The 22,968-nt window shown below is 37.7% G+C and overlaps 2 protein-coding genes across 7 annotated transcripts; one reads left to right on the top strand and one right to left on the bottom strand.

The window, feature by feature from the left end:
* Window positions 1–546: 546 nt before the first annotated feature.
* On the top strand, window positions 547–3,887 carry LOC103713559 (RmlC-like cupins superfamily protein). Of its 3 annotated transcripts, none has more exons than XM_008800535.5 (5): window positions 547–853; window positions 1,114–1,292; window positions 1,402–1,482; window positions 1,710–2,012; window positions 2,128–3,887. In XM_008800535.5, exons 1-5 carry the CDS (start codon window positions 586–588, stop codon window positions 3,604–3,606), a joined length of 2,310 nt encoding a protein of 769 aa, XP_008798757.3. In that variant the 5' UTR covers window positions 547–585; the 3' UTR covers window positions 3,607–3,887. The 3 variants fall into 3 exon arrangements, with proteins under 3 accessions (XP_008798757.3, XP_088567313.1, XP_088567312.1); XM_088711187.1 differs by having other exon boundaries at window positions 793–903; XM_088711186.1 differs by having other exon boundaries at window positions 839–961.
* An 845-nt stretch (window positions 3,888–4,732) lies between these two features.
* LOC103713558 (putative protein phosphatase 2C 55) lies at window positions 4,733–22,339 on the bottom strand. Of its 4 annotated transcripts, XM_008800533.5 has the most exons (7): window positions 22,048–22,305; window positions 20,772–21,602; window positions 15,318–15,639; window positions 13,932–14,081; window positions 13,203–13,547; window positions 7,648–7,792; window positions 4,733–5,106 (listed from the first exon to the last, which is right to left on the bottom strand). In XM_008800533.5, the coding sequence occupies exons 2-5, from the start codon at window positions 21,464–21,466 to the stop codon at window positions 13,254–13,256; spliced, it is 1,461 nt and encodes a 486-aa protein (XP_008798755.1). In that variant the 5' UTR covers window positions 21,467–21,602; window positions 22,048–22,305; the 3' UTR covers window positions 4,733–5,106; window positions 7,648–7,792; window positions 13,203–13,253. The 4 variants fall into 4 exon arrangements, with proteins under 4 accessions (XP_008798755.1, XP_008798756.1, XP_008798754.1 ...); XM_008800534.5 differs by lacking the exon at window positions 7,648–7,792 and having other exon boundaries at window positions 22,048–22,306; XM_008800532.5 differs by lacking the exon at window positions 4,733–5,106 and having other exon boundaries at window positions 7,372–7,792; window positions 22,048–22,339.
* Window positions 22,340–22,968: the final 629 nt, after the last annotated feature.

Raw genomic sequence — 22,968 nt, 5'->3', positions numbered from 1 at the left:
AAATGAGATCTCCACCGAGACCACCACCTAATTTAACTCCACCTTCCATTTTGACCAAAAAAATCACAGCTTCCTGTCCTTCGTATCTCACGTGCCAACATCCAATGTGGCATCATTTGTCTTCCCCGGGGTGCAACCTACTTCTCAAGGCCCAGAGGCCAGTTAATGGGCCTAGAACATGTAAAGCCCAATCAAAGCCCATAATGCTCAAAAGTACGCCCAACCCGAGCAGCCCACGCTGCTACTTCGGCTCGAGAAGATTCAACTGTTTTGGTAATCCTTCTACTGACGACTGATCCAATCTCCACCATCTGATCAGTCTCCCATGTATCAAAGACCGACTCACATCCCGACAAGATGAGATACTCCACGTACCACCATCAAAACCAACACGTGGCATTTCGTTCGAATTCGAACCGCCTACGTGACTCGCTCAACTCACGCAACGTGGCAGCCATGCACGTCGCCTCGCACAGCTCCCCACGTAGCCTCCCCGGGTTCTAATCGCTTCCCATTCATATAAACCCTCGTCCCACCCCATACCTCTCTCCGAGTTATTTAAGGCAGAAAGAGAGTGAGAAGAAGATGGGAAAGATGACATCCACTTTGCTAGCGGCGATCTTTTTGTGGTCCCTCGTGACCATTAATGGCGAGGGGTTTCCAAAGTTTGGTCGGCTGGTGCCCATGGAGAGCAGGAGGACTTTGGTGACAACTGATTCTGGGCTGATCACGGCCGCTGATGTGCATGATGGGTACAGGGGGCTTTACCACCTTCAGTTCATCACCATGGAGCCCAGCTCGCTCTTCCTCCCTGTGCTTCTCCACACTGATATGTTGTTTTACGTGCAAACAGGCCAGTATTCTTACATAATCTTGAGCTGGAAGTGAACAATTTGTGAAATGGTGGGGATTGAACGACTTTATAGTACTAGGAACTTAATTAGTGGCTAATCCACATGAGGTAGATAGATTTTGGAGTTATCATTAAAAAATATATTTTTTAGTTTTTAAGTAATTGTTTTTGTTCCCTGTAGCTCAAATATCATTTTTTATTTAAAAAAAAACCTTTATGTGGTGATTAATAGGATGTGTGATCATGGATATATGCTGCAGGGAGTGGAACGGTGAGTTACACAACTGAGGATGGCACCACCCGTGTCGATGTGGAGCGTGGTGATATCTATAGACTCGAAGAGGGCACCGTTTTCTATGTGAGGAGCCACCCCAGTCCGATGAGAGAGAAGCTAAGAATTAATGCCATCTTTGACACCAATAATATGGAAAACCCCTCGGTATAGTTCCTAACCTTCAAGGCAGTCATGCATGTGTGATGCTTGCATGCCTTTCCTTAGGGTTGTTGGTGTACAAGGATGATGGATAGAGTGTTGGCTTTCCATGCAGGAATCCTTTGTTGGGGCTTACTCAAATATTAGTGACTTGGTTCGAGGCTTTGATGACAAAGTTCTCGAGATGGGTTTTGGGGTAAGAGATTCTACTAAGTTAAATTTTCTTCTTACAGATCTCTTTAATAAGAAATGGAGGACGTATTTAGCTAGCCCATAAAGGTGTATTCTTTTTCTATTCCAACTTTTATGTTGTTCTACAGTCCCTTGATTCTGATAGCCATTTGATGTCTGTGATAATACTTTGTGGTTTTGGAGCACATTCGGTCCTGGGTCGATAATTCGTTGAAATTTTTGTTTGGCAAGGTTTCCAAGGAAATCATTCGCAGCATCGAAGGGGTTAAGCCTCCATCAATTATACCATTCACACCTAAGAAGAATGAGAGTAAAAAGCATAACTGGAAAGAAGGAATATTCGAAGCTCTTCTAGGAAGTCCAACTGACATCATAAATAAGAAGAAGAAGAAGACAAAAACTAAGACCTTTAACATTTACAGCACCTCGCCTGATGTGGAGAACTGCAATGGATGGAGCATTGCGGTGACTAAAAAAGAATTTCGATCTCTCAAGGGCTCACACTTTGGGGTGTTCATGGTGAACTTGACCGAGGTAAGCAGTCTTCGACATTCCTAGCGCTGTGTGTTCCTTAAAATCTTATACTACATACGAGCATACAAACATGCTTTCAATATGCTGCACTAAGTCAAGGTTTTAATGCTCGAAGGGTTCTATGATGGGGCCTCACTGGAATCCCACGGCAACGGAAATCGCTGTAGTGATCGAAGGGCAAGGTATGGTGCAAGTTGTTTGCCCCAGCAAACCTTCAGGTGAGGGTGGGGATACATTCAGATGCCAAAACACACGGTTTAGAGTTAAAGAAGGGGATCTCTTTGTTGTGCCGAGGTATCATCCAATGGTGCAAATATCATTCAACAATAATTCGTTCGTCTTTGTGGGGTTCAGCACCATGGTTAAAAAGAACTATCCTCAGTTCTTGGTGGGAGAGAGGTCAGTGCTTCAAACAATTGAGAGGGGGATCTTGGAAGTGTCCTTTAATTCTTCAAATACGACGATTGAAACTTTGTTAACATCTCAACGCGAGTCAATAATGCTTTCTTGTACTTCATGTGCTGAGGAACTAGAGAGAGAAGTGGAGGAAGAGATTGAGAGGCAAAAGAAAGAAGAAGAAGAAGCCAGAAAGAGGGAAGAGGAGGAAGCTAGGAAGAGAGAGGAAGAAGAGGAGGCTAGAAGGGAGGAGGAGGAAGCTAGAAGGAGAGAGGAAGAGGAGGCTAGGAAGAGGGAAGAGGAGGAAGCTAGGAGGAGGGAGGAAGAAGAGGCCAAGAAGAGGGAAGAGGAGGAAGCTAGAAGGAGGGAGGAAGAGGAGGCCAAGAAGAGGGAAGAGGAGGAAGCTAGGAGGAGAGAGGAAGAGGAGGCTAGAAGCGAGGAGGAGGAAGCTAGGAGGAGGGAGGAAGAGGAGGCCAAGAAGAAGGAAGAGGAGGAAGCTAGGAGGAGAGAGGAAGAAGAGGCCAAGAAGAGGGAAGAGGAGGAAGCTAGGAGGAGAGAGGAAGAGGAGGCTAGAAGGGAAGAGGAGGAAGCTAGGAGGAGGGAGGAAGAAGAGGCCAAGAAGAGGGAAGAGGAGGAAGCTAGGAGGAGAGAGGAAGAGGAGGCTACAAGGGAGCAGGAGGAAGCTAGGAGGAGGGAGGAAGAAGAGGCCAAGAAGAAGGAAGAGGAGGAAGCTAGGAGGAGGGAGGAAGAGGAGGCCAAGAAGAAGGAAGAGGAAGCTACCAGGGAGGAGGAGGAGGAAACTGAAAGGAGAGAGGAAGAAGAGGCCAGGGAGAGAGAAGAGAAGGAAGCTAAAAGGACAGAGGAAGAGGAAGCTAGAAGAAAAGAAGAGGCAAGGATGAGGGAAGAGGAGGAAGCTAAAAAGAGGGAGGAAGAGACTAGAAGAAGAGAAGAAGAGGAGACCAAGAAGAGGGAAGAGGAGGAAGCTAAAAGAAGAGAGGAAGAGGAAGCGCCTACAACGAGAGAGAGAGAACAGACCACGGAGGAAGAACAAGAAGCAGCAAGAAGGAGGGAGGAGGAAGAGGTTGGGAAAAGGGAGGAGGAAGAGGAGGTGAGAAAGAGAGAAGAGTTAGGTAGTGGCAGAAGGGAGAGGAAGAGCCAACTGAAAGGGAAAGGGAGGAAGAATAAGCTAGGAGATTAGAAAGACAGAGGGAAGAAATACATGAAAGAGAGAGAGAGGATAAAAGACAAGAAAAATGGAGGCTAAGAGCTGTAGAGGAACAGAGAGGAGAAGGAAGAGTTCTTTGGAAACAAATATGGAAGGTTTAGCGTGCAAGTTTATTCACGTAGGAGGAATAACGGCAATTAGTACTATATTGCTTTTTGTGTAGCTTGTGAAGACTTGTGTTACTCTGTTGTATTTTATATAGCTTTGTCCCTTTATTTTTTACATTGTTTCTTCTTTATATATCTTTTATTTCATATTGTTTTTTTTTTCCAATCAGATGTTTTTGAAACAATTATTACAACATATTTCTCATATCTAACAAGGCTAGATGCAAAACAAAAGCCTTTCTACAAAGGCCTAAAACTGGCTCCACCAAGTATGCCGAATACTTTCCCATTGCGAAATTAAAGCTAAAATTCAGTGAACTCTCTACTTCCAGAAGATCCACAACGAGATAATTTAAACCAATGGCGGGCTTATCTTCCTACATAATTTAATAGGTTAAGAGAGTTGACATCGGACAGGAATTAGTCATCCATGTTTTCTCTGGTTTTCATCTTAGATCATGGCGTTCGAAACAACAAAAAATAATCCAATAATCATGAGAAAATCAGCCGCAAAAAATACTTTTTATCCACGTCCCTGTTGCTGTTGTTGCGACTGCTGCCGGTTTCCTTCTCATCCGAAGGAATGAACTCGAAGGACAAGCTCAAAGTGCCAATGCAGTAACATAATCATGGTGGGAAAACTAGCACTTGCTATTCTTATGATTTCAATATTTGAATAAAGTTTCGGAGGAAACTAGTTTTACCGAGAAGCTAATAATACTACAGATTAGGTAGCAATAATATATGTGGACCGGTGACAGATGTTTTCTCTCAATTTTTGGCTTTTTGTTTTTCGTCATACTGATATATTTACAGTGGTCCGATATAATATATCCGATTTACCAAATAGAAAAAAAAGGAAACTAATTAAATCACAGCCCTAATAATTAACCATATATGCCTGATTGTTCTGCAATGATGCCATCTGTAACCGGCCAACAACAATTTACTTACCAATGAGATCAGATGGCCAGTTTCAAGCTTACACAACATTGGGATCTAAGAGAGTGAGATGAATTACCAGTAGCAGAATTGCAGCTATTAGTTAATGGAGAGTAGAGCAACAGCATACTACTTAAACCTACAAAAAAAAAAAAAAAAAAGAACACTTCTCCGTTCCAGCAGTCGGGCAAATATGAGCATGATAGGTCAAAACTTGTAATGCTGATTCTATTGATGATAATTGAAATATGCCCAATTTTGAAATCGGAATGGTTAGACGGTTCTAATAGCAAGGCTTAATAACAAACTCATTAATATTTTAGATGGACCTGGCTCGGCTGTGGAGTATCTGGCAGCGATGAAATGCCGAGGGTGTGAAATGATGGACACATTAGATGATTTGGGTAAGCATGCTCCACGAAACCTATGAAAATAAGCACCCAATCAATACTGGAACAGGTTCCATTAAAAAAAAAAAACCCAGATCCACGAAACCGACAAAAATAAGCACCCAATCAATACTGGAACAGGTTCCATTAAAAAAAATTACCCAGATCCAAGAAACCTACGAAAATTACACCTTTGCACTAAGCAACAATGTGCTTGAGACTCGAAATGGGCAACGGCAAAGTAATAATAGATTTCAATCTGGATTTTAAGAGGTAAATCTCTCACACAAGCCAAAGGAAAAAGCTTCTCACACGATCTCGGTATGGTCCTTGGTTACATGAAGCTCAACTGGGTGTGGAAGTAGTTCGAGGTGAATTTGTGAGGTAATGAATATCTTTAAAAGGGAAAAGGAAAAAAGAATTGGAAAATGACAGCGTAACAATTGTGTAAGCAGCTAACTGATAAGTGTAATGAAGTTTTACGCTACAAATGCCTGGTTCTTTTGAGGTGTCATGTATTGGAGGTTTGTAAACTGAGAGTAGATGCTGGATCAGGCAGCATTCATTGCCAAAGAAGTAACTGAATTGAAAAAATTACAGTAGCTGCAAAGGCGACATAATTTCAGCAATAAAGACCAGTTTGATATCTTTGTAATTAGCCAATGAGGATCGCATAGATTCTGCCCTATGAATATAGTAATCTTAAGGTAGAAGTTATCTCCAGCCTCCTTCCACATGCAACAGAAGGGGATACTTAGCAGAGTTCATCAGTATTTTGAAGTGGATTATTAATTGTGTCGAAATTTATTTTGAGGGATCATAAAAATGTCCTCGTAGGAAGCAATGAAGAGTCTTGAGTATGCGAAGTCCCTTTTTATGAACAATTCCTAACTAATGAGAGAAGTAGAAGAATTCTTTCCAAGAGTTTGAAATATAAGATTCAAGATCATCAATTCCCAGACCTTATATATTTTCCAATGATTGTTTGAAGATGTCAAAGAAAGCATTTTTATATTGGATGCGGCTAAAAGTGAGAGTTTGGTTTGAAATGTTCGAGTGAAGTGAGTGAAGAAGGGATCTTGAGGTGGATGAACAATCTTGATACTATGCTTTGAATGACTGGTCATGGACTAAGTTGGACAAAGAAATGAGTGAGCATAATGCAATTACCTTTGCTAATAAACAGTGATAAAGTCGAATTGTTAATGTAGTCCAGGTGTACAATCAGGCCTATGTTTCAAGAGCAGAGATTATGAGTGATGAAAATCTATTTATTTGATGCCATTAAAGTTTAGGTTCTTAGGTGATAGTTATGCTAGCTTTATGTCTCTCAAAAATAGTTGCTTAAACATCTGTTGGTGGACGGTCGAGACTATATATCAGCATTTTCCAATGGTTTCTACTCCATAATTTATCCCATTTAGCATTTAATATCATTAGCACACAGGTAATTGGCTGGCATGTAGCCCATGTCAACTTAAGAAGAGGAACTCGAGGTCATCTGCCACCCTCCATGCACCATATGGACATGCAAGCCAATGACTTGAATCCCATGGGGCGGGACTTCCCGATACACGCCGTCCTGCCCCATCCCTGCACTTGGGAAGGAGTATGCCCCAGAATGAGCTGAACAGGATACTAATGGTGGGAAGATGCACATCGTGATACTTAGGATGGTGCCCCATCCCGACCCTCGGGATGTCCCACCAGGATTTGAAACTTGAATTCAAACCATCCTCTTTGATAGGAGTAGAAAAGGCAAGGGTGAAATGGGAAAAGAAAAGACAACAAAACAGGTTAATGAGCACTTTTCTCCTCCTAAGGCCTCAGATATATTCTCTAATTTATTTGCAACACTGATTGAAGGAGTAATTATTCCTACAATTGATTTGAGCCTTTTAGTGTTCAAGTATCACGAATTGAGTATGCAATTTAAATTTGCAGAGAATTAATAAATTTTCTGAACTTCCTTTTTTATCCACCCTATTCCTTGAACTTTTCCTCATCTTTAATTGATTAACCCTAATCCAAGGTTGTGGAAAGCAAAAGGCACTGATACGATGACAAGACCCCCACATCGCTTAAGGCACCATGCACCATAAATCCATTCACATGAGGAAAGCAAGGCATTAATTTACAAAAAGTTCAATAATTGCATTAGAAATAAATAATATTGGTATCTAAAAACAGTGCAAACATCATAAATTTCATTATCCAAGATTCAACATCCTAAAACATGACCACCTTGAACATTAGATATAAGGTTTCACAACTTTCAAACATCACATCGAAATACCATCTTTGATAACATGCTTTTAAACGATAAGTCAGCCAAAATAAACCAGTACATAATAAAATAGCTTCAAAGTTCAAACATGATAACAAAATACAGACATGTTTGAAGTTACTCAACAACACAACACGAACGAGTAAAACTGTCGAACATCCAAGAGTAACCCTTTGTTTATCAGAGCTCTTACATATCAAAATCAATATCAAAATAAAACTAAGAAAGCTCTAAGAGAATAGGTCAAACAGTACAAGAAGAATAGTTCTCGACAACGAGAGGCGCTCACCTAAATGCCTCTCGCTTTGCCCTAGGTGCTTGCCTAGGTGCCCTTGGTAAACCAGCCTCGCTTAGGGATTGTTAAGGTGCTCAGACGTTTCCTTGCCTCTCCCAATCACTTAGACAAATGGATGGAGCACTTTCGACAACACTGCCTGCTCCAACATGCAAAAATGAACCAATAACAAGCAGTTCATCTCACTGTCCTAAACTATAGCAAAACAATTAAAAATAAAAATTGAAAAAAATGGAATTTATGTTCAGAGTTAGGTTTTCTATAGAAACTCTAATACAGGATAAAATCAAACTGCATTTCGAAGAGCCTTCTTTGTCATGTAAGGCTTTTAATGGGACAGTCCAAGTAGCTCAAAGATCTGACCCAGAATAACTAGGCCCAAAGTCAACTTTTGGGCCCTAAAGCCCAATTGGGCCTAGAAAGTCGAAAGTTTGTGCCGCAATGTTTTATGATAAAAATTGAATAATGCCTGTTTTGAGCATGGCCAGAAACAAAATTGGCAAGCTCCCGTGCCCATGCCTGGTACCTTCAGTCAAGCTGACCTTGGTTTTGAGGAATAAAAATCTGGCCGACCTAGCCATGGCTCGGTTTGGTCTGACCTAACCCATAGACACCCCTATCAGCATAACCTTCCTCATAATAGAAATGAAACTAATGACATCAATTTATGAAGCCAACAAACTAAAGATATGAAATTCAAGGTTTCATTACACACATGGAAGAAATTAAGCACTCAAAAACTCAATCAGCATGCAAAGAATGAGTTGCAAGCATAATCATGCAGCTGTTAGCTTGCTTGCAAGTCATTTACAAGGTTGCAAGTCAGCTACAAGAAAAAAGGATCCAAAAATAAAGATTTTAGACTCATTTTGCTTGCATCTTGCACCCAACCATGGCCAAGTCAGCCATGGCTTGATCTGGTGCGATCCAAGCCATAGACACCCCCATCAGCATGACACTATTCATAATAGAAATGAAACTAATGACATCAATTAATGAAGCCAAATAAACTAAATATATGGAATTCACGATTCCATTGCTCACATAGAAGACATTAAGCACTCAAAACTCAATCAGCTTGCAAAGAATGAGTTGCAAGCAAAATCATGGAGTTGTTAGCTTGCTTGGAAGTCAGCGACAAGAAAAGGGTCCAAAAATGCTCATTGCTTGCGACTTGCACCCAACCATGGATCAGGACACCACATGACCTCAAGAGCTTGAGACCTTTATATTCTCCACTTAGTGTTCTCCACTCAAAGACCCTGTCCTCCATGGCCTCCATCTACTCCAATAAGCACCCTCCCCATATGGCAAGAAGATTGCACCCCTCCTCGCACCTTTTTTCTTCCTCTGTTTCCCCCACCTCCCTCCCTTTGTCTTTCTCCACGCTCCAATACCAAACCATGGCCAGAACCTTCACTCGACTGTCAACTGGCCCCTCCTCTTCTACTATCAGGACCTGTTTGGTTTGGTGTAAGTGGGCTAAGAAGGAGCCCGTGTTGCCAAAGTAACTTCAGCTTCCTGGGCTGAAGAATCTTCAATCCATTTCTCCCTAAATTGGGCCATTGCTGGAACTTGGTTCAGCTCCACATCGGGCCAAACAAATTTCCGAAGTGGGCTCCCCTAGGTCGAACTATGTTTGGATGTCAATTACAGGCAACTAAACAAGCCTTTAACTGCCTCCTTTTTCCCTCTCCCTTCATTTGATTGGAAGTTTCTTTTCCACTCATAGGCCGAGGATATGTAACAGTTGGGCCGACTGCTATTTCCCATGTTAATAGCATCCTGAGTCATTCCATATGAGCTACGGCTTGGAGGCCAAGCAGACCCCTAGGAGACAATGGAAAGTTAACAGATGGTTGTGTCATCCTCTACAGAACAGAATAATGCACTAAAATGTCTTACACAGCACCACAGAAGCTATTACATGGCAATGTGTTGCACCTTTTTTAGATCATGTTTTGTTGCTTTAGGGGGTTCATTTTGATACTTCGCTTTATTACAGTTTATGGCTGTGATTGATGGTTTAACTTATTTTTCTTTGGAATCATGCTGTTCATTTTGTATTTCCAATTAAACTATCGGCTCTAGAGTTCAAAATAGATGACAAATAAGGTTGCTACAACATCAAGCAACCAACCAATAAAACATACATTAGCAGTTGTCAATATCAAACCAAAATATCTGCTTGCAAAGGATTCATAGGCACGATCAAATATTGCTAACAAGACATTGATTGATGTACAGATTGGTAGAATCATAGTTACGTAATTTGCTAAATCTTTAGCAAATTGCAAATTGGACAAATTGAATACATTTGAAAACAAGCTTTGTTTTAATATGAGAAAATAGAACTAAGAATTCTATACGAAAAAATAAGCCTAATTGATTTATTGAATCTCCATTTTATCTTTTTTCTGCTGAAATGTTATTTCATATAATACATCTTACATATCCTCAGTAATTTCAAATCATGTTATTAAAAGACTTTTTATAAATCAAAATAAAACTTGATATCATATAATAAAAATCAATAAAAATGAATTTTCCCGTCATGCTAGCAAAACCAATTTATTAAGAAAAGCAAATTATGAATTATGAACACAAAATTGAACAAAAAGAATCAACAAGCAACTCTAGAATTCTGTGAGTTATAGGATGGAAATGAGCATCTTATGTATAGAGTTGCAGGGGAGATAATAGCCAACTCAGCAAGTGCAAAAATAATGATAGTGTGGCATTTAAAGTTGAATGTGGGTCCTAAAACCAAAGCTGAATCCCCTAAAACTTTTCGCCTCAATCTTCAAAATGTTGAAAAGCAGATAAGATTGTATCATTTGCAATTATGGATTTATTTTAACAATCTGTATATCATACGATAACATTTCCAATCATTGATTTTTTTAACAATTGATATCATAATATTAAGTAGTGTATCATACCATAACATACGGTAAACTACAATTATCCACACCCCTAGGATAATTGTACAATATACTATTGCATTTTATGTACTATAACATAAAATAGCAGCTTAGCACATTAATGAAACAGTGTAGGCTGTTATAAAACAATCACACATCCTACAAATATTGTGTCTTTCATTCAAGAAGACTTCCAAATTCCCTTTTCACTCCCCAGCATGCCACAGTAGGTGCAGCATCAAAGGTAGCAGCCAAAGTTTTAAATCCTAGTCCCATACCCTGTACTGGCCATGGATCAAGTCAATATTGTACTACCACAATACCATACTGATATTTGGGATGGGTCTGTGCCCCGATACATCACTGGAATACCATATTGGTTTTATTTTTCCAGTTTTTGTTTTTTTCTTTATGATTTCAAATGATTATTTAGAGATTTTTTGGTGTTTGTTTGTTATAATTAAGGATCAGGAGAGTTTGTTGACCTAATAAGTTACAGATCGGGTCATGAAACATAAGGTTTACTCTGGTCTCTTTCAAAAAAATTTCAACATATAAGAAATTCAAAAATTGAAATATGAGTCATGAAGAATAAAAGGCCATACATACAAGAAGTCTAGCTTCCACCAACCTAAACCCAAGTATAGCATGTCTAATAAACCAAACACTATGTCTGGTTATTCAAGATATTTATATATCTGTCGATTCAATTATCAATTTAGTTAGAATATTTTAAGAAAAAAACACAAGGATAAAATTTTAATATGGTTTAAAAAAATACTAATTTTTTTCCCTTAAAACTCCATAAAATACAATGACAAGCTTGTTAATTTTACTAGTCAACACTTAATAAATAACTTCAAAGCAATACGATCAGATGAATCATAGAAAAAAATATTTAAATATCATAATTCAAGTCAAATCTTATCATCCGGGGGGGGAGGGGGGGCTGTAAAATAAATAACACGGATCTAGTTCTTATTTTTCAAAAGATCTCAATCCAAAAAATGAGATCTAGATTGTTTAGGGCCATTTTGATCTGATCCGGATTGTGAATCATAAGATTTTAACAACAATTGCCAATGAGCCTCTGCTTCTCTCATTTTCTCTTTCTCCCTTTGCTCTTTGCTCCCTCTCTCGCATGCAAACCAAGAAGGCAGAAGAGGCCTCAGGCTTCTTTTTACTGACAAGTACTAAATGATCCTTGTCACCAACTAGGTCTGCACCAACTTGTAGACAAGTACCAACCAAGACACCCTCAGTTTTATAGGTACTGGGGTCTCAAACCTACCAAGGACCGGATATCTTACTAGTCTATTCTAGGATGCAGACCAAGAAATATGGATCCTAAATCCTCAGTAATAACTACCATGTCACTGTACTCAATGCTTACGAAATATCGAGTCCTGCAAGCATAAGTCTCACAAAATGGTTGGAGGGATGAGTGATTGGATAAAAAGATGGGAGAAATATGGGTAATATAGTTGCTTTAGGAATGAGACAATAAAGTGGAGACAAAGTAGTTAACTAAATGGTTGTTATTCTTTAAGAAATTAAAAGAAGGATTAAGAAAATGATCATGGAATGTAAATTTGGATAAGACAGCTTTAACCAGCTGAAATGCTGAAATAAAGTTTTGTTGTCAATGAATTTGATGCAGCAAAAGCATCTAACCTATTCAGGGAAAAAAAAACATGCATGGTTTGATATGATAATATTACTTCCGATAAACTACCATCCAACCTGAGGGTTTTTATACAAGAAACAAAAAATCAAGATGTGTAAATTTATTTAGAGATCAATGACATGGTGGGTTTAGTAATGGAGATAATGTAGAAAACCCACTTGAGATACTATTCGTGAATTTTAAAATTGTTTGTAAGCTAGCTTTCAAGCTTTAGAGTTTAAGAGGTTCCCACTAAAGTATAAGTTTGTCTTCCTTTTTTTTGTGTAGGATTTTAGGGTGACGGCATTTCTTCTGACAAATAGAAGACAAAAAATTTAGAAGAACCAAGACAGGATGCCTCGATGTGTATAAGTTAAACAAGGTCCGCGTAGGGTTCATGGTTAAGTAGGCTGGGTCCAAGTAAAGGGACAAAATTTTTGTTGATAGAAGAATATGAGGCTGTATGTCACACTATCTTTTTGAATTACTAAGTCTGGGTCTAATCGATCAAAAAAGAATTTTAGCATGACATTGAAGATAAAGCTAGACTCCTGATCTATGCAGATTCAGCCAACAAGGAGACTCCTGAGACAGTCAAAAACAGGAGCAAATGTGGATGTAAAGAAAGAAACAATAGGACTTTCCAAGAAATAAGTGCTGTACTCAACTAAGTAAACTTGGAATTGAGGAGAAAAACTGTGTTCAATGAAAAGGTAAAAAGAAAAGAATGAAGTGAACAAAGTGAAGTCTCTCCAATGTAAGGCATAAAGACTGTATCACTTTGAATTGCTTCCAGACAAACAAAATAAAAGTATACAAGATTCTAATGAACATCAGCTTTTCACAAATTAAAATGAAATCCAAATGCAATGGCAAGACATCCTGGATTCTCCTGTACATTATAAGATGCAACTGCAACAACACAGAATGAAAAGGGGAGATTTTTATTGATTGCATACCTCTTGATTGCTGGCTTTAAGGATTGTATGTACAAGCAAGAGTAGTATGTCTCAAGCACCGAAGGCAGTGACATAGGATACCACAACAGTAATGTCATCAAGCTTCCCTCCATAATAGCGGTATCCAGCCTCTTGGGCTGCAGACGAGAAAGGAGTTTGCCTGTTCTTATCCTGTGCTCGCTGGCGAGCAAGAGCAGCTATCTTCTGCGCTGTCACTTGAGGCTCCAGCCCAGCCCTGATGGCATGAACAACAACAGCTGTGATCTCATTATTGTACAGGTTATCAAACAGTCCATCAGTTCCTGCAACTATAACATCACCAGCTGCGACAGGAAAGGTGAACACCTGTTCACAGCAAAATGAGGAATGATTTATTTTTCCACAAGAATATAAACTAACACAAGCTTTAAGAAGCATTTAATTCTTGAAGCTAAGATAATCATCTACTTTCCCAGTGGTGATTTAAAAAGATAACTATAGGATGCTACCAGTATTTAGGTTGATAGTTCTCATCAACCATCAATATCATTTCACGATACGGTGACCTACATATGAGCCTCGATCTCCTCCATATACTTCAGGCTAAAGGAGTTCAGAGGTTCCCTTATCAACCCCTTTAGAGGGAGAAAAATTAATTATTTTTAATCATATAAACTGAACCCAAGCTTCTCATTAATCAAATGGTCCCAAAACTAGCAACAAGAATAATCACATAAAATATGAAATGACCTGGGCAGCACTAGGTAGATCACTGGCATTGCCACTCTCAAGTTGATATGTGAAATTGAAATCATGTTGCTGTACAGGTGACCGGAAGATTGTGCACCCATCTCTTACAACAATGAAGCCACTGTCCCCTAAATTGACAGCATGTATGCCCTACAAGTAAAAAGACATAAAGATGTTAATCATGAAAGAAAAAAACAAGATAGATGTATTTTTACATGCTCATATGTATGAGCACCACTTCAGCTCCAACATACAGAATTTTCTTTAAAAGAAAAAAGAGGTGGGGGGGGGGGGGGGGGGGGGCGCTGTTCCTGTGTATATTTTTCTTTTTGGCAGGTAAGAGAAATTTTCACACAGGGAAACAATGTAGTGTAACATGATATACAAGCAATCTATTTCAAGTCTAGCTTACTAGCCAGCCAATTAAAAAAATAGCAGACCAAAAGCCATAGAAAAGAAGCAAATTATGAGGAAAACTTTTTAAGAGGATTATTTCAAATTCAAGAATCATTTGAGATTGCCATAAAATGGACCAAGATTGGGTATACTTCAAAAATGTGCTGAACAAGGACTATTCTAGGGAAAAGGATAGGAAAACAATATTTCACATTTCTAGAAAAGAACAAGAATTGAAAAGAACACACGCATACGGGGGCTTGAGGCCAAACAGAATGATAGTGTATGGGTGGAAGATCATGGGTAAGCCAGCTTAGTATGATTAAACAGTTCACTGTATAAAAATAGAAATAGAAAAGGGTAATCTGCTTGTTGATTGGAAATGGACAGTTCTACCATTCATACACCAGCATATTTTGTCTCAAGTTCCATAACACCTTGTAGGCTGCACTCTTGTAAAACTTGCTGAAACATTATCTCTTCTCTCAACATTTCCACATTCAACCCTCCCATCTTCATAAAAGAGCATCAGAAAACATGAAAATCTTCATAACTCTAAGATTGGCATATTCTTAATGCCATTTGTAGTCATAATCCAAGGGGTGATAAAGGACAATATAGAATGGTATTTCGAAGGAACTAATTGAATGGTAGAAGTGATGAAAATGAAGAAGTTCTTGATACTAGCAAATCAAAAGTAAAAGAACTCTTACAAGGTATGCATAGCTAAAACTCTTACCTCTACTGCAATATATATGAATGACTTGCTTTTCTTTTTCTCAGAAGAATTTGTTTGCACAAGCCTTACCACTACGGGAAATTCTGACACAACTGGCAATAGAGAAGGCATTGCAGAAAATTGCAAGTGCGATATTGGTAAAGTTTCTCTTATAAAATCATCAACATAATGAAATTTTCCAAAGCTCAAGCAAATTAAAATAACAAACCATATGTAGTGGAAATAGAGATAGACCAAGGAAGTAGCAAAACCTGATGTGTGAGAGCAATAATGCATGCTGTTGATGATCCTTTAGCCTTAGTGCTTGAGTAAGCCTTCTCTAACACCCTTGCTGGATTAATTGATCCTTTGGGCTCTTCTTGGATGGCAGCAACCGAATGAGACATAAGTTCTCTAGCATACTGTCCTGCATCAACTCCAAGATCTGCCCAGCCACCAACACCATCTGCTACACCAATGGCCTGCTCATCACATATAAAATGAGCATCTTCCCCTCCAGTTTCTTCCTTATCTGGGTGTGGCAAGTAACAGGATCCAGAAAGCAGCTTCAAGGTTTTATCACCCAGCTTTTTCCTGCAACACAAAAAGCACAATTTAATTTCTCATTAATGTAGCCCAACAAGTAACAAGCATCTGCATCCTTGACCAATTTTAAAAGTCTCCAGTTATCATAAAAGAAAAATTGTTCTTTCACAAACTAAAATATTGAATTTTTTCTAGTAATATGGAAAAGGCACTTAATTAGCATAGGCCTCGCAAACTTTCTAGTTCTGCTCAAACTTGCATTAACAATTAGAAGGCTCTCAAACAGCCTTCTTAGAAATAGAGCTGGTAGAGGACAGTCATTTAGTTCTCAAAAAAGAATGTGAGCATCAAAATGACAATAAAGAAAGAAATCAATCATAGTGACAACAAATAGGCATATTTCAACACAACTTAATCTCTGTAATCAATACTTAGAACTCTAGTAAGCACTGTTAGCAAGAGCAAATAACATAAGGACATGCAGTATAAAAAATTTATAAAAAAAAAATCAAATAAAGAGAAGTAGAACAGAACCAACACACTGGGGAACACTGGAGTTATTTATCACAAATTTAAAGGACACAGAAAGTGAATGAACGAATCATCTAACAAGATAATAAATTAACATTTATTTATAAAAAGTTTATTAGATAAAAAAAGCTAAATACCAAAGTTGATACATTAGAAAGCTAAAAGAAATTCACTGAGTAGAAAACAAAAGAGGAAAGGAGTGAAGATTGAGGGGTTGTCAAGAAACAAATCCACCTATCTTCCCGATATAAGGAATGATTCAATATTTAAGTGATTCCAACATGTGCTTAGGTAAATTAGTTTTTTAGATGATAATGGGCATAGATCATTTTAGTGCTATAATAAATATAAAAAAACATTGTGTTACAAACAGATGCTAATCCAGCAATTTAATGTTCATGAAAGTGTTTGGATATTGCACTGAATTATAATTATTTTGGCTATGTTTGGTGATATTTTACTTGAAATTATACTTTTTGTTTTTAACAATTCAATTTTTGCAAGAGAATTAAGATATTTAGGAAGAGATGCTTGGAAGTTTAAAAGCTAACACTGCAATAAGAAAATTCAAATTGAACATGAAATAAAGATAAATAACTTGGGAGATTTTACTTATAGCAGACATTTTCTTTTTCCAACTCTATGAGCTAAGGGAATCTTTGGATGATCAAAACACAACCATAAACCTACTAGCAGGAAAAAAATTCCACTTCTTGAAAAATATGCAAAATCATATAATAAAGACCCAATTGCGCCTTTAGTACAATATTGTTATAAAATTCACAAAGACCACAGCTTATTATAGCAAACAGCAAGCCTTTTGTACATCCTTTCCACCACCAATACCAATCATGAAAATATTTAGGCCTTACCAACATAAGAAGAAAAACTAAATATTCAATGAGATAGTTCCATATCCTATGAAACATGAGCATGGACATAGGAAATATACATAAATTATGGCGTAATATGGATACATTAAGGTTTACACATGCACGCACGCATGCACCCCCTCTGATTGTGCACCCTTTCCACAAGCAAATCCCAACCATGAAAGCATTTAGCCTTACCTACATTAAAACAAAAACTAAATATTCAATGAGAAAGTGACTGCTCCATATCTTATGAAGCATGGACATTGATATAGGATATGGATATAAATTACGGTGTGATGGGGATATAGCAAGGTTTACATATGCAAACATGCACACACCATTTAGTACATACTTTCATACATACTTTCAACAACCAAATCCCAACCATGAAAATTTTTAGGCCTTACCCATATTGAAAGAAAATTAAATATTCAATGAGAAAAGTGAGAGTTCCACATCCTATAACACAGAAATAGATATAAATTACAGTATAACATGGATACGCGAAGGTTTATGTATATGTATGTATATGTGTGTATATATACATATATCACATGCATGTGCATGTGTGTATAAAATCTTAAAACACAATGGTTATCATAATAGCATCATCCATACTTAATACAATAAAATCAACATCCACAAACTCAATATAGCCATCATTCAAATCCATAGAACATGATTCATATTGTACAATAAAATTAACATTGCAAAATCTAAAATTAGTCATCCATCCTTTAAAAGTCAACAATCACTTGAGACAAAAGAAAGCCCTTCCCCTCATCCCTCTAGGTATGAAGGAATTACTGCGTATTTAAAAGGTAAGATTCCAAAAACTTTCTAGTTTTTTTCCCAAAAAAAAGGATACTTAAAATAAGTATCTAGCTTGTATACTAGTTGTAACCAACAATCATGATATCCTAAATATACATCTATATAGACAAGGCACGCAATTTGAAGTTTTACCATTTCCTGGTATATATCCAATAGACACCATAACCATCAAAGCTCGTTTAGCTCTCCATCCAAAATCCAATTAAGAATATCTATCACTTATCATAACATGTCCCTATTAATAGAATAACAACGAACTTGATACTAACCAAGTTTTCAATGAAAACATTACAATATAAAAAGGTACCATCACTATACCACAATTACAAACAAGTGAGTTCAAAACAAAACCCAATGTTAATTTCTTCTCTTTGCCCCTTAAAGAACAAGTTACCAAAAATCTTCATGATTATAGTAAAAAATAATGGGTTCCTAGGGTTTCCTTGCTTCGAATCAAATGTAGCACTTCCAATAATATTTATGAAAACAGAAATGTTAGAAGGCATTGAAAAGCAAGTATTTCTAAAACTCTTCAAAAGATCAATCCTCCTTCAAACCTTACTGAGTCAACTATGAGTCTCTTGCTACTCACTCTCCACAGGGCAAACGTGACTACCATTAGTAAGGATGTCCAAAAAATCAAGAAGAACCAATCAAGTATTTCTTCCAAAATGTCATTTAATGGCATAATAGCTCACAAGAAGATCTGTTGTGCTTGGTGTATAACAAAGGATGCATTTCAAAGTCAAGCTTTTAACTGGACATCTGGATGGGCAAGGTTCCAATGGCTCTAACCTCCTCAAGAGGCTATGGATGTGGTTAGTGATTGTTTTGCCTATGCAAATCAAGGGACAACAAGTAAAACCTTCAATTTGATTTCATGTGGAATATTTGGAATCCTAATACATGGAAGTTTGTTACTATATTTAATCTGATTCATCAGTTTTTGTAGTAGTTGATGGCTTGGCACCACAATAGTTATAGCAGGGAAGAATTTTGGGAGTTGTTCCAGTTACATGAGTGGGAAGTTGGCAAAGAGAAATTGGAGAAATTAGTAGCGGTGTATCCAGAACTAGTGGAAAATGCAGTGAGCCCTTAAGCAGGATAGCAAGCTATGGCTCAAGTATTTGACATCTAACCCACCTAGTTGGAATTACATTATATGAGAAGTCTTAAGTTTGCTTGGGGATCATTTTTTTAAAACCTAGTCTCTCATAGTTGATGGCATCTTATCACCATGACAAAGGTACAAAAGTGACACTTCTATATTCTCTTACTAACTTTAAGATTACTTTTAATGATTTCCTAATATCCTTAGTCCAAAATTTAAAAAAAAAAAAAATCTAGTCAAGCTTCTTAAGATCTATCACAATCTGCACAATAGAATTAAAAAAACTATATGGCTCACTCCTCTCTAGAATCTCTACCACCTGCTCAGAGATACCACACAATGTCTTACCATGTTAAACAACTGTCTTTGAGAACTTGGACCTAATTTATATAGCTCACATTTAAGACTTCGCAACAGCATAGCCAACAGCAGGTCTCCTTTTCATAATAACCCTCCATTTTCATTTAATGCCAAAACCAACGCTAGTGCAACTTGTCAGCTCAATCTACTACTGTTAAATAAGTTCCTCTTAATATACGGAATAAAAGCTTCAAGCTTCTTTATACTTATGAGACTTCAAAAGTTATAGGTAAAATAATTGAAGTACAAGAGCAAACCATAGGTAAAATATTCAAGTACCACAGCAAGCCATTAAGGTTTGGTTTCATTTCTGTAAGTCAAACTACATAGAGAAAAGGTCAATTTAACAATAGTGTCGATGAATATTTTCACAGTGGGATGATTAGCATGAAGAATTTAGAAACTACATGATGCCAAAGAGAAGAGAGAATCTAAATTATAGAGTGCAAACCCAGGTCTAGCTACTAAACTTGCTTAACGAGCCAGATAAGAAATTACACTTCTCAAGGATATAATTAAATTCAATTCAATCAGGTTATCATTTTTCTTTAGCATTAACATTTTTCTTTCACCTAAATAATGGCAATTTGCATGAACAGGTTTCAAGATGGAAGAAAGCAAGGGCAAACAAGCAGACGAAAAGGAAATTATAGAAATGATGTTCTAAGAGAACTTGCTGTAAATCTATCAAAGCAATGAATTCAAAAATCAAAAAGATCACATTCCCAAATTATGTATTCCCTAGTATTTTCGGTCTAGCTAGAGATTAGAAAGAAATACACGAGCTGTGCCATTACAATAATTCACAGACCTCTGGTCTTAAATTTTCCATCAAACTTAAAATTGGATTGCAATTTCGTTTTCTTTCTTATATGATTTAAGGGCTGTATGCTTTTTAAAATTTCTAATCTAAAACAAGAAAGTGTTTATACAATCAATAAAATGATTTTAGAAGACAAATTTCTTTTATTAAGGAGAAGACAAGTTGCACATGTGCGCACTATACAACCATATCCACAGCCATCCGGCTTTACCCAAATTGAAAGAGAATATTGCAAAAGATGGCAATGAAATTTCCCCACTGTTTTCTTCAAATGAAGGAATTCCACCTAGAATGCTTTTTTCTGTTCTTACATTCTACGAGTGCCAAAAAATAACCATATGAATGTTAAACAAAATTAATAGCTCATGAGTTCCACTTTTAATTAATATTGCAGAGAAGTTTGCAAACAGTGCACAGCCATAATCAAAAGACCACCAAAACTCTTCATAACATTTGTTCACATAGCAATGTGAATCGCTTTTGATAGTCCTAGTGTTGATTTCCAACAAAAAAACCTATCCATAACATACAGTGAAAAGTATAATTTTTTGGTAAAACTATAGATGTCTGGTGTATCACTGCAGTCACAAACGTAACTAAAAAATAATTGAAATAAACCATTCTAAATAGATGCCAGGAACCATACTCGTTGGAGGAAACTGAAGAATTCTCAGGCTGCTCTTCCCTGGGAGAACAATCAAAAGATACATCAGGAGCTGCTCTAGTAGAATATGCTGCAGACCACAATGACAAAATCCCGTTGGTCTTGGACTCTAGAAAAGGATAGGGCCCCAAACTTTTTCCAGCTGCATTTGACCAAAAACACTTATATATCATATTGTTACCCCATGTTTCTCGATTCTTTAAGCTCCCAGAAACTCTTCTGCAGTAATCAAGACTCTTGTTGTGAAAACAAACATCAGCTCTCATCACATTGTTCAAAATCTGCCCACTCTTCATATGTAAATTGTCCAAATGCCGTGCAGCCATTTCAGCTTCAACACATAAAGAATTCCCAGTTGACATTATATTCCTCTGGAACAGGATAAAGGGAAACCTCTGGATGGGTTCAGAAACCAGGCTATCGACTTGATACAAGCCAGACTGACAAGAAGGTCCAGTAACTGAAGGAACACGTATTGTACAGGGGAGTGCTCCAGTGATGGGTAATGCAGTCGGGTGATCGGCTCTACGAAACAGCCGAATATTGTTAAATAGAGTAGCAAATGGATGTGATTGAAAGAAACCAGAATTGCTAACTGACAAGCTCTGGCCCCGCCCAAGTAGAATGTCCACAGAGGCTTGAAGCACTTTCTGCCTCGAAAAATATGAAGATGGCATCTTAGACTCGCAAGCAAAAATGCAATTTTGGTCCAGAAATGAAATAGCAAGCTCCCGAGCAAAGTATAACACGAAATCTCATAATTCTCGATGCATCAAATCCGGGTTCGTTCTGCGACTAATTGAGCTGAGATTCCTGAAAAATAGAGAAATTTCGGTGACAGAACGAAACGATGGATACAATTGCACCAAGTCCTCGTTTAAAAGATGCCCAAAGACGATATGTTTTTCTTTTTTCAAAAAGAAAAGCGAAACCCTGGAACACAGAAGCCACAACAAATCAAAAATACTTATTTGCCCTAAAAAACATTTTTCGGGAGAAATTAGGGCTACCCCCTACGATACCACATAAAGCTTGTCCCCCAAAATCGCCGGACTCAGATACTCACAATGGAATAGAAACCCAGAACCCAAGAAAAACATTTTCCGAACTAAAATCCCAATTACGAAAGAAAATAGAAAGCGGAAACCTCAAAACCCAACAAAATAAACCAGGAAAAAATAGATAATTCTTGACAAAAAGCCGGACTAATGATTCAAAAAAAAAAAGAGAGAGAAAGATCAAAGAAATCGAGTCGGACCTCCGCGCTGGTCGATCATAAAAGAATTGTTGAGCAGCCCTCGTCGTTTTCAATCGAGAACACCCTCAAACAAAGATCGACAGAGCGTTTCTTTAACTCTGGGCTCGTTCGCCGGCGGCGAAATGGAAGGCTAAGGAGAAGAGGTGGTTACAGAGAGAGAAAAATAGAACAAGCGGCTTTGCTTTCCTTCCGCCTTCGTTTTAGATTTAGGTTCAAGCTTGAACCGGGAGAGCGCCAGGAAAACACGGGAACCAGAAAAGGACGAGCTTTCCAGCCTTTCCTGAGCTCAAGGCTTCCAGAAGTTTCATGTGGGCCCGCGTCTCTTTTGTGTAGAATCTTTGGTAGGCGTTTCCAAAGGTCCACACCCGTTCTTGGCAACTGTCGCATGATTTTTTGGGAAAAAAAATAAATTTTTTATCCTTGGTATAAATCTTCCTTTGTCCAAATTTTGCCTCCGAGGAGTGTATATTATACATAGTTTTTAATTTCTAATCCTGACATATTTTCTGCATAATTATATTTATGTACAGACACTTATTCTTAGTTTTATAAACAAGTCAAGGATTAAAAATAAATCAACATCAAACAAAGAATTGAGAAAGAAAGCAGCTGCAAGGGACTACAATAATTACTTTTTATTTCTTTTTTTTCATTGGCAAAAGCAAAATATATTGAATACATTCAAGTATTTCTATAAAGATATCCTGCGGAAATTAGACTTCTTGGTGCGCTCAAACTGCATCTTCTAAGAACCTAGTCGTGGGCTTGTTAAACTATAAGGTGAAGATTTTCTTTCTTTCCATGAGATTTGATGAGAAATATTGGATTGATATGAACTATGCTTAAATGGGGAGCCTAATCTACGAATCCAGCAAAAAATTTAGCTCAATCTAGCTGGATTACCAAAATAGGCCCTAAAGA

The sequence above is a fragment of the Phoenix dactylifera genome, chromosome 15 (genome assembly GCF_051530095.1).
Source record: "Phoenix dactylifera cultivar Ajwa chromosome 15, Ajwa_hap1_PhDact_Kaust_v1.1, whole genome shotgun sequence".
NCBI lineage: Eukaryota > Viridiplantae > Streptophyta > Magnoliopsida > Arecales > Arecaceae > Phoenix > Phoenix dactylifera.
This window is presented reverse-complemented; position numbering and strand designations above follow the sequence as displayed.